Below are 17,122 nucleotides of genomic sequence, written 5' to 3'. Positions count from 1 at the left end.
ATATTGGGTTTCGCCTCATGACGTGGCACCATACATATCTGGTGTGTAAGTGGAAGACGTCGTCTGTTCGAGGAAGAGTGGCTGCCAATGTGTCCATTGACGTATAGTATTCGTCAAGGGTACAGCAGACGCGTGGCTGCCAATGTGTCCATTGACGTATAGTATTCGTCAAGGGTACAACAGACGCGTGTTTTGTTCCCTGTTAAATTTATTACAGAGAACATTATACCATAAGTTAATTCAACGCTTGTGTTGTCACTGCCAGATAACGCATGCACAGCGGTTGAACATAGGCTGACTATTTCTCCAAGGCTTGTTGAACAGTTGTTGATATAGTTGGTGGTACAGTAGTAAGCCGACTGAACAATAACATCTGTATCATCGCTTATAATTATTACACGAGAATGGTTATCCACAGTGTCAACTGTATGCAACCAAACCCTTGTGTCCGCCTCCTTGTGGTTTCTGAAACAATGGGCGTTTCTGGGCGTTCAAGCGGTTTTCATATCTCTCCTATTCATGATACATATTAATTCCCTCTGGTTTTGCTCGAACATATTATATTATTTTTAGAGGGGGTCAGACCATTCTGACGATAAAAAACGGCAGACATGAAATGTGAAGTATTTTTTACCATTTCGAATTTAGAGTCTCTTCAATTTGATCAAAGTTGTCAGTGGCCGAATCTCTCATAGCAGCTCCTTCGGAAGTAACAGGCCTCCAAGAACATAATGTGCCGTGTCTTCTATATTTAATTGGTCGTATGACAGTCGCGTTAGTAGTGTTTGACTTCGTCGTATGACCAAGAGCATGCAAAGTCACGGTGCACTTGAATATAGTATGCGACTGGAACATATATATTAGCTGATATCCGAAATTTCAGTATGACTTAACACCTTCGTGTTGGATATTATGTTGGTTAACAAGCACAAAAGTCTCCAAGACCAAGTGGAACGAAATCTTTGCATAGTGTTAATGTAACACTATTAGTGATACCGGAATATCAGTTTTGTAAATATAAAATTTATTTACATCAGGAACAAGAATATAAAACAGGAACATGAATAAAATAGGAACATAACTCAAACAGGAATTACACTACATCAGGTATATAACAATAACATTAACATGGTACATTAAGACAACCATTCTGCCACGGCAGCGGCTGAACTCGTGTGAGTCCATACGCCGGTCTTCGCTCTCCTTTGCTCTTCTCGGGGTATTTAATCAAGAGCATTGCCACTACATCTGGAAATTATTAGGTCCGTAATTAAATACGTACAAATATGTATTGGGCGTCTATATATGCAGTGGAAAGTATAGTTTATATCGTAGATCAATAACGATAGTTTCAAAGGGTTCAAATTGGTTCGATGTATCTATAAATAAATATTGTACATGTATAAATTATAGTCTGAATATGATACAAGTTATTGAGATCATAGTCAAATTCAGTAATATATACTGTAACACTATTAGTGATAACAGAAATATCAGTTTTCTAAAAAAAAAACAACCAAAAATCAGGAACATAATATAAAACAGCTACATAAAATAAACATGAACATAAATTAAACAGGACTAAACTACACCAGGAAACGGTAACATTAAAGGACAATATTGGTGCCAGTCATTATCACATACGTGATAGAGCTGGTTAAACACATTCCAAATATAATTTTAACACAGAGATCATTGCTACGATAGCTGAGTAATACAGGTTTTCTGAATCGGATGTGACGAACGCCAAAGGAAAACACGAGTCATCTCTTTATATAACTGTACATGTCTGATGTGACGAGTGATGACGGATATACGGGGCACAATGTCGGGGTTTGCCGAGTGCACCACAGGGATCATGAATGACAACTGTCAGAGTGTGGTAGGGTTCCCCAGACACGCCAAAAATGCCACACCCCATCTAGCCAATGATAGAAAGCGTTTTTGAATATACATTTTCTGCCAGGTTTTGGCGAATTTTTACGATACAAGAGTGAAGAGGTTGGTTGGAAAATGGCATGTTTATTGGTCTCTACTTCTAGTTTGTGTATCTAAGTTTTCCATGATTAACCTCATGCGTGCTTTTGTGCAAGAGGTTGCCACATGTTATTCCATGTGGTAGAAAGCCAACGAACATTTAGGAAGATGTTAGAACCGGTCTAAAAGAGGATTCAATGGGGAAATCATTGGTGATCTGTAGCGGCCTGTTGGTCGCAAAAGTTCCCCAGAATTTTCCAGAGGGATTTCCTGTTGTCAGTGGGTGCAGGATAGAAATGAAATGGGGTTTAATGTCCTACTTTCATCTATTTTAAATGCTGACTTCTTCAATTACTACTTGAATTATGTACTGATCTTTTAAAATGTTTTTTTGGCATCAGACTTGAAACAGGTCCGTTTTGTTTTTAATTAAAAGTTTTGTTCCGAAAATATAAATTAAAATATCTTAATTTGGTCAATAATAAAGGGGTTATCATCCAGTTTCTAGTATGTAATAACATAACTCCATATTCTCTGTTCAGAAATTTAATACAGAAATACAAAAAGCAAGACAACATTTAATGTGGGCATTTAATTCATAAAATGCATGTTTAAATATTGGTATAATTAAGAGAAAAGATTGTTGTAAATAGCACTAGACAATACATGATAACCAATGATCACAAGTTATTAAATAAACATGATATAAACTATTATAAAGATATATTAATCTCCTTTAAGTGATGACATTCCAGCTCTCATTATCTCATCTACTAACAAAAGATTAGTGGCGATCACAGAACTGAAATACACAATGGTGATAATGATATGTCAATGAGGTTTAAAATCTTGTAAACACAAAGCTCTGGGCCCCGTTTCTCGTTATCTTAACTAAAGATAAAATCCACATTTTAGTAGATACTTCAATTTTGATTGGCTAAGCACTAAAATCAATCTAATATTATCCAATCAAATTACTAAAATTTGGATTTTATCTTAGTTAAAATTTTGCGAAACAGGCCGCTGGTCATTAAGAGATTTGATACTTTTTTCTATGTTTACAGTTACTTTTGATTGCCAATGGTTCAAGAACCAAGGCATTGTATTATTGTACACATGTACATGTATTCGATTTCTTTGGTCCCAATTTGAATGATATTTTTTGTTTATTTAATATACATAAAATATGAATAACTCACTGGTTATTCAAACATATGATACTTACCATGAATGTAGAAGTTGTTTTTTAACTCTATAATTATCAAATATACCACAATCAGCTGGTATTATAGCTTCCCCTACAATACAAAAAAATCCATATATTAGAACACTTGTGTTAAATAATCATTCACTTGCCATTGTTTGATATTGTATTGTGATTATTAGATCATATAAAAAAACATGCCAACAGTGAGGTTGATGTTCCCCACTGAAATCCCAAAATAAATAGATGACACAATATATTAATCAATTGCACATTTATTTATTTCAAAAGTATCAAGCAATCAAACTATACACTAAGCTTCATCACTCTCTATCAAATAGAAATGAAATGAAATGAAATAGGGTTTAACGTCCTACTGTTCTGCTCCTAACCTGGGCTAATGAAGACGGGCATACGCCATACAGTGTGCTATGAGGGAAATTTTGCCCGGACAGCGGCACTACGGCCTACTCTTATATCGAATTCCAACTGCCAAGGGATCTTTTACGTGCACGCCAATGTGTACACGGGACCTCGGTTTTTCGTCCCATCCGAACGACTAGACAGCTTTCCTTGTCAGCCCCTCCGTCCTGCATCACCGACAAGGGAGAACCAAGCCGGAAAATCTGGATGAACTTTCTCGGCCAATGCAGGGATCGAACACCCGACCTCCAGGCTAGCGAGCTAGCGTCTTACCCACTTAGCCACGTGATCCCCTCTATCAAATAGAATCAAGATTATCTTGTCCCAAACGCATCGACCAATCAAATTGATTAGCTCTGCTTAGCTTTAGCTCGAAATGTTAATCATTGAACTCGGTCAAGACATTCACCTAATAAACACCTACATCAAGTTTAAACATTCTACCTCAATTAAAAGCGGAGTTGTTTTGTTCAATAGTCTTGTTCTATCAAATTGCTTATCGCTCCTTAGCCTAAGCAGAAAATTCGCGCCATCTAACTTAGTCAAGGTAATGATATAATGAATCTATATTCGCTTTCACTTCATTATAACGAAAGTTATTGAGCCCCAAAGCATCAACCAATCAGATTGCTTATCTCTGCTTACCGTAAGCAGACAATGTTCATCACCGAACTCCTTAAAGGCATTCACCTAATGAACGCCTACACCAAGTTTCAACATTCTACCTCAATTAGAAGATAGTTATTGTGTCCAAAGTCGCTCTGCTTACCCTCAGCAGAAAATGTTCATTATCGAACTTAGTCAAGGTATTAGTGTATTAAAGCTATACACCAAGTGTCCCCACTCTCACTTTATTAGAACTGAAGTTATGGTGTCCTAAAGCATCAACCAATCAAATTGGTTATCTCTGCTTACCCTAAGAAGAAAATTCTCATGTTTGAACTCCATCAAGGCATTCACCTAATAGTTACCTACGCCAAGTGTAAACATTCTAACTCATTAGAATGAGTTTTTGTGTTCCAAAGGATCGACCAATCAAATTGCTTATCGCTCTGCTTATCCTGAGCAGAACCTGCTCATTATCGAACTTAGTCAAGGTTTGATGTAATGAAACTATACACCAAGTTTCATCACTCTCACTTAATTAGAACTAAAGTTATCGTGTTCCTAACCATCAAGCAATCAAATTGCTTATCTCTGCTTATACTAAGCAGAACATGCTCATCTTCAAGGCAATGACCTAATAAACACCAACCCCAAGTTTGAACATTCTAGCTCAATTAGGAGAGTTATCGTGTTCCAAAGTCTTGGCCAATCAAATTGCTTATCGCTCTGCTTACCCTGAGCAGAAAATGCTCATTATCGAACTTAGTCAAGGTATTGATGTAATGAAACTATACACCAAGTTTCATCACTCTCACTTAATTAGAACTAAAGTTATCGCGTCCCAAAGCATCAACCAATCAAATTGCTTATCTCTGTTTACCCTAAGAAGAAAATGCTCAGCTTCTAACTCTCCTCCAACCTCATGGGTTTTCTCCAGGTCCTCCGGTTTCCTCCCACTGCTAAAGACCCCTACGCGCCCCATTTCTCTCTCTCTCGAACTCTCCATCCTGGTATCGACCTAATCACCCACCCCAAGTTTGGATATTCTAGCTCAATTAGGAAGAGAGTTATTATGTCCCAAAAAGTGTGAAGGACAGACGGACGGACGGACAGACAAACCCATTTTTATAGTCCAATGCTTTATTCGAAAGGCGGGGGACAATAATATTCTTGTTAAACTGTTTCAATGGCATTAGTAATTGAACTGGAATATACAGGTAGCATTGCTTGATCAAGACTATAGAATGAATGTTGCTCTGTAATAAGCAGTAGGCTTGTGTTCCAGAAAATTGTGACTTGTATAATATTCTTTTTCTCAGATATGGGCATTTTGTCTTAAAAAGAACTATAAACAGCCTCAATGATTAATGCAAATGTAATGGGGGCCACTTCATTTACTACATGTAGCTGGGTAAAACACACAAGTACATGGAAAACAGCCCAAAACCTGTTAATGTCTGTAGAATGCAACACGCACGTCAATAATTTATTACTGCTTTCAAATGAACTTTGTGTGGCCTTACCGAGGTCCAATTTTATTAATGATAAAACACATTTAGTAATTATGTATGTCAATTCCTGTAAACAGTATGATTAAACATATAAAATACATGTTTAACCTTTAAATGTGACATCTGTAAGAAGTTCTTTAGTCACAGAGACTCTTAACAATAAAAAAAACCCTTCCACCCACTAGATCTTTGGTGAATGATTGCCGACAACCAGATAAAACTTTCATCAGAAGCACTTCAAAAATATATTTTTAATCTATAGACTATAAAAATTTCAACACACTCTAAAAGCTGGCAAACTTTTCTAAGAATAAATTAATTTTCCTATGTTATGTGGAAGAATATCATTTGAGATTTTAATTTTCATGGCATTTTATCATGTTTGTCCATCATGCTTCGGCGTTATGCTCCACCCCCAGATTATGTGGTATAAAATTAACCAGCATGACCCTGTGAATGTTTTAGGCCATCGAATTTGGGCCCAGGGCGAAGCTAGGCATCCTCCTAGTTCTTAAATTATGATTTTTACTGCAAGATATCACACTTTTTTTTTTTTTTTTAAACATTACTAATTCTTACCAGTTTTTATATCTAGACCAACAGCTTGAGTAGGAGAAATATATTCTTGCTGTAATTTGACAATGGCTTCTTGAGGATCTAAACCAGAATTCTGAGCTAAAACTTTCACAATAATTAACAATGCTTCAGCAAAAGCCTGAACACCTGAAAATGTAAAGAAATCAGAGTGCTGGAAAAAAATGTTTTGACTTGAATTCAGTTGCCTATTGATCAAAAGGAAATAACTCTTGCAATCTATAAAAATAGTAACCGAAAAGGGGGAATAAGAAGTAATTATCATTGCTTAAATATATAACTGATATTGGGTTCACGAGTTGACCTAAATCAAGAGATCCTTTCCTTTATATTCAAATCATCTTATCACAATATTATATGCTGTCCAGACTGCTAAATATAAACTAGTTATGTAGAGGGCAGCATTTTAGCTTATTATGGACGAGTTATTTGTTAATTATGCCTGTATTTGTCCTCCTTGAAACCTCAAATCTCAACAAAGAATACACATGCCCCCCAAAACCATCTTAAGTTGGCTATTTAAAGCTGACACGTTAGGATTGCTAATATAGGACAGCTTAGCTAAAAAGCCATCTCGAATAGAGGTAGAGGGTTGGGGTTTTAAAAACTTTTCCCACCCTTGTATTCAGACACCATAGTTAAACTGACTGAACAATCATAGATGTTCTTAACTATACCTAGTCTGGCTCGTCCTTTCACCTGGTCCTTGTATTTCATCAGCTCTTGGTAAGCAGCAATTTCAAAAGCTCCAGCACCCGGCAGAACACAGGCTAAAAGAAATAAAGAAGATGGTAGCTAACATTTTATAATTCAAGATAGCGCAACTATTACCCTTGGTGAGCGCAACTATTACCCTTGGTGGCTTATAAATCATTAGAAGTAAAGGACTACTTGAGAACCTTAGAACACAGAAATACGTAAAAGTTTACAAAGATCTATTTTTCTGCACTTCTTAGAAATTAAGTATGAGATTTACATTGAAGTAACTAATTATTCATAATGAACTTTTATATCTACTTACTATCTTCAATAGCATTTTTGACAGCTCTCAACCCATCTCTGACAGCATCTTTAATCTGTGTCAAGGTGTGTTTATTTGGTCCTTTGATGAGAATGGTAACAGACAATGGATTCTTACAATCTTCTAAAAACGTATACTTGTCTTCACCCTACAATATCAACATATTATATTGTAACATGGACGGGAAATCTTCCTTTGTTCTTTTCGTTAAATAAGCAGATTGTTTTTCCTAGACATGTTCAATGTTATTGCACTCTTTTGCTGGTTTACACTAGTTTTAGTAGAGAAGTGGGGTGGGTTTTCTGTGCAATAACAATAAGCATGTTGAGCAGGTGTCAATATTACAAGTCATTTATAGCACGCTTCGTTTGTTTACCTACGGCCTCCATGTTTAAACCTGTTAACTCATGAAAGCGGTGCTATAAATATAACTTAATCACTTATTATATATATATATACATATTTAAATAAATAGCTTAATGTGTTATAAACTTACTAGTACTTGTTCATAAACTAATCCAGCATGTCCTAATACATCAGGAGTTAAATCATCTACGGAATTAACAGCCATACCTCCACAAGCTAAAGCTAATCTGTAATAAACAATTCATTCAATTAAAGGGGCATTATTCATTGAATTAAATGGGCGTAATGCAGGTCTTTCTTTAGGTCTTAAACGTTATATAAATTATCAATTAGACATTAACTTATCAAGACCATAATCAACTCTTGATGGCATTGGACAGCTCCGATATCAATTAGATTTAAATTTGTTTTGCGGTTGCTGATTTACAATAAAATGGATAATCAAGACTTTGTTTATTATCGTAACAACGGTATCAATTGTATCGACGATAACTACTCAGAGTGGAGTAATTTGACCAAACTTTTCAACATATTTCCTTTTCATTACCTATTTTTTTAACTATTTTAGCAAGAACTCTATGTCAGCTCTTTATTTTATCTAATCTTATCTAATGCCCCTTTAAATGACCAGATCTTGGAGCTTTTTTTTGCAGGGATATTTGTATATATCATCAATAAGACATACTAACCTTTCCATATTTCTTCTTTTAGCTCTACGGAGAGCTACAATACCTTCCTTAGCCAGCATATCTAGAGACATAGGATCAACACCCTAAAATGCACAAATTTTATTTAAATGTCATAAAGGAAACCATAATAGTTTTAATATTTATATACAATTTACTGAATAAAACGGCTGGAAGAGAGATCTCAAATAACTTCTTTTTACCAACAACCGAGTAACGTTCTAAAATCAGCAGAACATAGATACTTAGATCTCCTTCAAGATCTTTTATTAAATTTACCTTTTGATTGAGAACAATAAAGCCTTTGTTGTTTCCATCACAAACTTTTTTCTTAAATTCAATAATACGTCTAACTCGATCATCAATAAACTTCCTTTCTGCATCAACTAACTTTTCTCTTTCAGCAGCAGTCTTGTAGAAAAAGCCAGAATTAACCTCACTGAAAAGAACAGGATATAATGAACATTAAGGTCTATATGTGACTTTAATAAACCTCTACTCATTGATAATAAGATGGTTTCGGTGTATGACAAACTTCTTTCACAATTCAGATCCAGCTACTACGATGCAAGATAAATAAAATGGAATACCGAAAGTAGTATCATGAACCCTTGAGAACAGCAGATATTATTTAGTAAAGCCCTTGGTTGTACACTTACGTTTTTTCGTACTCCAGGGACACATTACACGTCAAGATGAAAGCATCTTCTACTCTTTTCTTCATGTCAGGATGTCGGGCACCATGATCCATAACAATACCACGAACAAGACTGTAATATAAAATACATTATTGGAGCTATTGCAGGATAATTTTTCTGATTATATTTTACCATGTACTGTCTACTTCAGGGCCACCGTAACCAAAGTACAGTTGTCTTCCCTTCTGCCCTATTCGATCACTCAGTTTTCTTATAGCTTAAATAATAACACTATAAATATACAGAGAACTGTTTAGCAGAATATTATACTAGAAACTAGTTAAAATTCTAAGAATGCAGGATATTCTAATGTTAACAATACACTTGCTATTACCACGTGGTTTTTTATATCATTATGATGACACAGATTAGGTCCTTAATAAAGTGATATTTAATAAGCAAAAATACAACATTTATGTTAGAACTAAAACAAAGCGTTGAAAATTATGTTGAGATGAAAGAGAATTATTTCAAACATTCTTCGAACAAAGTTCGTATTTGAAGGCTGCAATTAAAAATTGTCATAGCAGATTTGACCAATGGACCGCGAGACCTATATTAGATAATGCTTCAGAGATCTTCAATTTGTAGCATGTTCTAAATTGTTTCAATAATACAAAATTGAAGAATATTTCATGTGTTCAAAACAGTCTTTCCAATAGTTGTAAACTTACATGGTGTCCATATCGGTCTTATGTTTCATCTCCATAAGTTCTACCATATGAAGATCAATTGGCTCCTTTGGTTTTTTTATAGCTAAAACAGCATCAACAACATGCTGAAAAATATCAATATTTTTCTTTTTATTCTACTTACTAAAAAACAAAAATCCAGATAGACTACTTTTATAGTAACATTTAGATCCTAAGTAATGAATACATAATACAAAAAATATATAATGTATAGAAATAATTCAAGACTTAAAATATACACTTTTGGTTTAACTCTGAACACAGTATTGTAATGTTTGTGTCCAGACATTTCGTCACAAGCCTTTGAAAAATAAAAACAAACCTAAAAGCCTTCCTCCTGGATCAGATTACTCTATGGAGTTTCTGACAAACAGAATATCGTATAAATTACTAAATATGAGAGAGTTTGTCGATTTCTAAACAAATAAATAGTGTACCATATTTTACTGCATAGACAACGAATGGTCATATTTTGACTTTACCATACAAGTGCAATTATTTAACAGACAATGTCACTTGACAGTTCGCAACTGAGAATTATTTTTCAGGATGTAATTTTATTTTATCTTCATCCATAATATGTAAGTCAATGTAGAGTATAAGACGAAGGTCTGACTTCTGTGGGGGGGAAAAAGTATTGACATATACCCCAAAAATTACAGTACTTTGCATTACCTCAGTTAAAAGATCAGCTAAATCTTGATGAACTTTAGTACGTAGTGATGTTCTGGCTACCTGTATTAAAGCATCTCTATCCATTTCTTTACTTATCTTGACTTCATCTAAAACCTGGAAAAAAACATATGGAAAAGAAAAGATTTCTAATGAAACTGCACTGGAATTGACAAATATAACTGTAAGAGATGCATAGGCGTCAAAACATTCCACAATTAACAAGTGATGGGCCGACTTAATTGTTTAAATCGTATACTTACTTCAAGAGCTTTGTTCCTCGCTAGTTCAAATCCTTCAGTTATTAACCTTGGATGTAATCCCTGAATAGGAAAGAACAAGCATGAATATGGTAAAAAGACATTCTTAAACAACTACCCTGAACTTCATTTGAGAGACTGTTTTCACTGAAATCATTTGAAGGACCATTTTTATTTTTTTAAATCTGATCGAGTCCTAAACTGGGGATTATCACTGATATTTTGATTTTGTTTTCTTAAAGCATTTTAGTGTGGATTAAGTTGTGAATATTTCGATATGAAAATGATGCACAGAAACTTAAACAAAACAGAAAAGATAACTATTTAGCTAAGTTAACCCTTGTACGGACACGTCGCACGATAAACATTGTCGGCAACAAGGGGTAATCTAAGACCCCAGACATAAATTGGTTTTTGAATGCATAATTTTATTCAAATATGATTAAACTACAGATTCATATAAAGACTGAAGAATAATCAAAGTAAAAAAAAAAATATTTGAGGTATTAACAGTGACAATATCAATTGCAAAGTGTTTTTGAAACCATAACAATCTGCAAATAACTTAATTGTCATTTCCATGTAGAATTGTCTTTTGATGGGGTTGGTAGAACAGAACAGATTAGACACTTGTAACCAGCAAAATGTTTAAAGGAAAGGGGGGAGGGGGCCACAAGACCCCTCGTTTCCGATAATGTAATACTTGTCAAATGATGAATGTTGCCACTGCCTCACTTCCGTTCTATTTGCAACATTAAACTCGAAATTAAGTAGCTGACGATGCATAACAATCTTGCAAGACAATTATAATTCCTCACAAATGTTAAGGATATGGTCGTGGGGTCCCGATATACCCCTTGTATACGCACATGGCATAAAATAAAGAGAACTTTTATACAAACTATGTAATATGCAAATAATAGTTATTGGAGCCAAACATAAGGCTGGCCTTAAAAATATCTGTTTCGCCGACCCGTTAAAACCAGTCCCGACTTAAATTATATGATTGCACTTTTCCATGATCTTTTTATTTTATTTTGTTTGCCAATTTGAAATATATGAGAGTTATTTCCCTTTACTATGGCTCGATTCATTATTGGAACTAGTTAATCAAGACGAAAATGTCATGGGTGTCAATTCTCAACAAAATGACCATTCTCATGAAATGAAACTGCCTCAATATCTGTTTTCGAGTAACATGACGGCACAACCAGCACGATCTCTAAAAAGGTGTTGAAGGAAATTCACACTTAAATTTCATGAAAAATCTTGTTCCAGCCGTGTCTCACTAAAAATCCCAATGTCATCGGTTTTGTGGGCCCACAAGTAAAAAAAGACTAATGTTTACACCTGGAAAAAGATTAAGCTGTCGAATTAGCTCTTCGAATTTAACTTTAAAGTAGCCAATTCTCTAACTCAATATCATCCAAAGTTTTCGACATTGAAAATACAAATTTCTTTGTGAATTTAAATCAACATTTATGTTATCTTACCGGGAAAAAGATATGCGGCAGATATCCAATATTTAAGACAAAATAAACATTTTACCATTAATACACTAATCTGGAGAGCATGCGCATATTATCGGTGTAGACTGGAATAACCAGATGCTAGAGATTGCCATTCGATGGAGATTTCTGGCATATTTCGCCGAACAGAACTGATTTGAAATTAGAGTAAACATGAAAAGATTGAATGTAAATCAGTTTATATACATTCATATTACATTATTATATGCGTTGCGACCCATTTGTGTCAATTTCTAGATCCCAAATATTAGCGATTTAGGCCATGTTGAATTAATTCCTTGTTTCTCCTCGCCCGCGTGCTTAGGTTGAGGACCCCCGAAAATTGTACGCTTACCTTTTTAACATCAAAAAAATATTAAAAAAATTATGTTAACATCTAAATAAAATTCTACCAAACATAAGTCATTTCTCGTTAATTCCTCATTACGAACTAAAGATGTTGATAATACATGTGTGGGGGCCCACATACTCTGGAATAAGTAACACTGTATTTGATTGGATGAATTCCGCAAAATGGCACATGTAGCAGTCATTTCGGCTAATGGGAAAGCATATTTTAAACTGTAAAACAGTCGCTAATATTCAACCAAGAACCTGAATAATCAATTTTTTCATTGGCTAAAATTATAACACGTTATTATTATCAAATATTTATACACAATTTGCGTACAAGGAGCTGCCATTGTGTTTGGAGGTTTCGATTCAATCTTCCCGAAATTCGAAATCAACCTTCATTATGGTGAAACGATGACATTAAACGGTTCTTCCCGAAATTCTAAATCAACCTTCATTATGGTGGAACGATGGCGTTAACGGTTTTTAAAATCTAATAAAAAATGGTGTCCTCTAGAGGATCCAATAAGCCATAATCCAGGAGGTTATGGTTTGATATGTGCAATTATCCAAAGCAACTGAGATCTTTGAGATATAAACATATATTTTAAGTTTCTTTAAAATCGAACAAAAGTTGGGACATCTAGCAGGTCCACAATCTTGGCATTACATACTTTTAAACAATTTGCGTTTAAGGAATGGCCATTTTGACAAGCAGTTACTGTCCAATATTTACGAAATTCATACTTAATCATCATCAGGGTGTTAGGATGATATATTTAAATGATTTTTAAAATCCACTAAAAAAAAAATCAACAAGCTAAAATCTCAATTTTTTGGTACAGCCCGGCGCCATAATCCAGAAAGTTACGGTCTGTTATACGAAAATATGAAAAGGAGCTGAGATCTTTGGGATATAAACGCGTTTAAGTTGGATAAAATTGGATAAAAATTGTGACTTCTAGATGGTACAGAGCCTTGATATTACATCTTTAACACTATTTCCGTACAGTTGGCAGCCATTTTGTCCAACAATTTTCTCAAAATTCGAATTCAATTATCATAATGGTGTAACAGTGATATATTTCAATGTTATTTTAAATCGAATAAAAATTGTGACCTCTAGAGGGACCACACGCTAAAAACATGAATTTTCATTCCATTAGGGATTATAATCCAAGCAGTTACTGTCAGATATGCATAAATATCGAAAAAGAACCAAGATCTTTGGGTTATAATAAACATATATTTCAAGTTTTATCAAAATCCGATAAAAATTGTGACCTGTAGCCAAAAAGGTGATTTTTCGTACAATCAGGGACCATTATCCATAAAGTTACGATCAGATACATGCCAATATCGAAAGGAACCAAGATCTTTGGGAGATAAACATATATTTCAAATTTCGTCAAATCGGATAAAAATTGTGACCTGTAGAGTGTCCACAAACAAATATACTTCCATATAAAAATATGAGCGTATAAAAATAACAAAGATTAATACCTCTGTAATATAGAGATCAGCTTGTTTTAATAGCTCCCCTATAATAAGAACATTAGATGTTGTACCATCTCCAGTTATATCATCTTGAGCTGTAGCTACTCTAGCAATCAAACTTGCTGTTGGATGTTGAATTTGCTGAAGTAAATATAAACTTATATCAATATCTTAAATTAACATCAGGACAACACATCATGTCATAAAAGAGAGAAAGAGATAGGGAAATGGAGTTTAACGTCCACTTGACACAAACCAGGTCATTCCGGGACTAACACATGGTTCAAGTTTATTTCAATAATTCGCTTGTGCGTAGGGGACTTTACCAGTGGAAGGAAACCGGAGGACCCGGAGAAAACCCATGAGGTGGGACAGGCTACCCTACTCCTTGTCAAGTACAACCAGGGAATCGAAACCACGCCAGTTGACTTAATGACAGACCTCGTGATACAGCGCGCACATGCTAACCATTTGGCCATCCAACTCCCCTCATGTCAGAAAACATTTCAGAATTCCAATTGAAAATACCTACCATTTCAGGTCATAAAATATTTTAGTATTCTGATTGAAAATACCTCCCATTTCAGCTAAAACATTTCAGAATTCCAATTGAAAATACCTACCATTTCAGGTCATAAAACATTTCAGTATTCTGTTTGAAAATACCTACCATTTCATGTAATAAAACATTTCCATCTTTTGTTAGTTTTATATCACCAGCACCAGATACCAACCTAAAATATAAACAAAATCTATTCTTTGATCACTGACAAAAGTAATAGATTACTCCAGGGTGCCAAGAGGTTTTGTTCACGGTTAACCTCTCAGTCTCTCAAGCTGGTCTACTTGAGCTCTAATTTTGACTGAATTTTTGGAAGACAAAATATTCATTCATGAGCTGAAAGGCGTCAGTCTGTAAATTCCATATTCAATGAGCCATTATTGAAAAACAATAAAACTCATTGACAAACAACAGCTGTCCAGTAAAACACATTTAACCAAAATCACATTTACCAAAACCTACAACATGAATAATCGACAACTATGTTGGAATAGGTTGACCTATATATGACGTCTCCAAATTTTTACTTGAAATGAAATATAATTTTATATAATGTTGCAATCTTTCCAGGACACAGAACCAAATATCAATGTTTTAGGACAACTTAGATATGCCTTTAATTAAGAATCCTAAGATCAAGGAAATGTTTGGCCAATTGGCACAATTTTTATTTGACTCTTTTCCTAAATGTGACTTACTATATTATTAAACTGTGAACATCAAACTGTAACTGAACAACAACTACCAGTTTCCATTCATAATATATTTTCAACTTACGGACAGGACAAAAATGGAATTCTGACAACTTACACTAATTAGGACTATAATGATCTTGTAACCCTTTTCATATTTAATTGAATCATTTCTGATTTATATCAGAGTTGCCAAGACAAGATACCTGATATAAGGTGCCCCGTGCAGTGAAAATTTACCCTACAGAAAGTTGGACGCGACATGGCGAATGTGCATGCTTCAGCGGCTTGTCTCAAAGTGATTTCTGGCTAATCATGCAGTGCAATAACACTCAGCATAAGAGTCTATGAGACTATAAATAGCCATCGCATGTGCAATTCTCTACACATCTATCAACTATTAAAGCCGTAAAAAATCTATTGTTGACGCTTCTGAATAGCAGTAATATTTAGCTTGTTGGTTATTACAGCAGCTTTAGAAATTTTGTTCGTTTTATTTTTTAAATTGCTTTATCATTAACTGTACCGTGGCATCTTTTGGTTTAGTACAAATAATATCTCTAAAACACTTGCGTTAGGCAAGAACATGATACTAGCATTATTTTCATTTTACTTTTACAAGGTTCTTTAAAACAATTGTTGAGTTGCCTGACGTGCGTGTTTCTAAATTCAATTTCTTGTTCCAGCTTTCTGTTATGTTTAGTAAAAAAGTAGTCTTGATTATCCCGGCCTGTCAATCAGACGTAGAATGGTCAGTTGACTGGTTAAGGGAGACTAATTTCAAAACAAGGGCATGTAACCTATTTTTTACTCACAGGTGCCCGGATGTTAATATTTTTATGGCTGAAACTCATGTTCCATCTTTCAGTGTATTATTTATGGATGGTTAAATCATCATAGTTTATTAAGTACAACATGACCGTTAATTAGTGACTACAAATGTGCAAAACAGATTTAAGGCTTGGTGTAGGCCTATATATATATATGAATATTGTGGTGTAATTGTCGAGATATTTATTTATTGTGGGTCTGCTGGGTCACCCTACCAGATGAACAAGATCATCTGGCAACACAATACTAGATCTTTGTACGATCTGAGAAATATCTTTCTCTAGGGTCAGGGTTAGGGTTCGGATTAGGTTTATAAATTACATGTCAAACGAACAAATTGAAGCTGTAACAACGGTGGATTGTGGCTAAAACTATTCTGAAGGGTTAGGGTTAGAATTGTGGGTATAAACACGGAAAAAATCAAAGATATTTCTCAGATCCAGTATCCTGCCATCTGACAATGACATTCCACATTGGTCTCTACTGTCAGTGCAGAGTGAAAATTTTTCCTTGTCTTCATATTATTATTAACGTTGTTGTATCAATGTTTTTGGAAGGTCAAAAATCAATGTAGGAATTTTAATTAATCAGTTTTTTTAATTACATAACATATTAGGACAGATATTGCCCAAAATCGTTGACTAAAAGTTTGAGACATTCTTAACTACATAAATAAAGCATAAAGAATATGTGCTGTCGACAACACGTGCTTTCAGCGTGTTGAAGCGAGTCAGTTTCGAGAACATTCCAACTTCGTTGAGATTAAATTTCACAGAAATGGATTAGTTCCTTACATTTTCATGGTTCCTTTCGGCCCCAGGTTTGTTCGAAGAACATCCTGAAGACCCTTAGCCGCACTTATATTTACAGCCAAAGCTTGTGCGGCTCTAGCTACTTCGGCTTTAGGATTCAACGATGTTATCGCCGACATTTTGTATATCTGACTGGTTATAGTCGACTTGCCGGTT

The 17,122-nt window shown here is 34.7% G+C and overlaps 1 protein-coding gene across 1 annotated transcript; it reads right to left on the bottom strand.

Annotated features, from left to right (window-relative positions):
- Positions 1-2,507: 2,507 nt before the first annotated feature.
- On the bottom strand, positions 2,508-17,122 carry LOC126824758 (T-complex protein 1 subunit zeta). The gene is made up of 15 exons (XM_050554121.2): positions 16,949-17,122; positions 14,740-14,803; positions 14,076-14,210; positions 10,714-10,773; positions 10,454-10,567; positions 9,761-9,864; positions 9,048-9,158; positions 8,668-8,827; positions 8,392-8,474; positions 7,833-7,929; positions 7,337-7,484; positions 6,993-7,085; positions 6,301-6,444; positions 3,203-3,275; positions 2,508-2,779 (listed from the first exon to the last, which is right to left on the bottom strand). Exons 1-15 carry the CDS (start codon positions 17,083-17,085, stop codon positions 2,704-2,706), a joined length of 1,599 nt encoding a protein of 532 aa, XP_050410078.1. The 5' UTR covers positions 17,086-17,122; the 3' UTR covers positions 2,508-2,703.

This window comes from Patella vulgata, chromosome 6 (assembly GCF_932274485.2).
Source record: "Patella vulgata chromosome 6, xgPatVulg1.2, whole genome shotgun sequence".
In the NCBI taxonomy this organism is placed as follows: domain Eukaryota; kingdom Metazoa; phylum Mollusca; class Gastropoda; family Patellidae; genus Patella; species Patella vulgata.
This window is presented reverse-complemented; position numbering and strand designations above follow the sequence as displayed.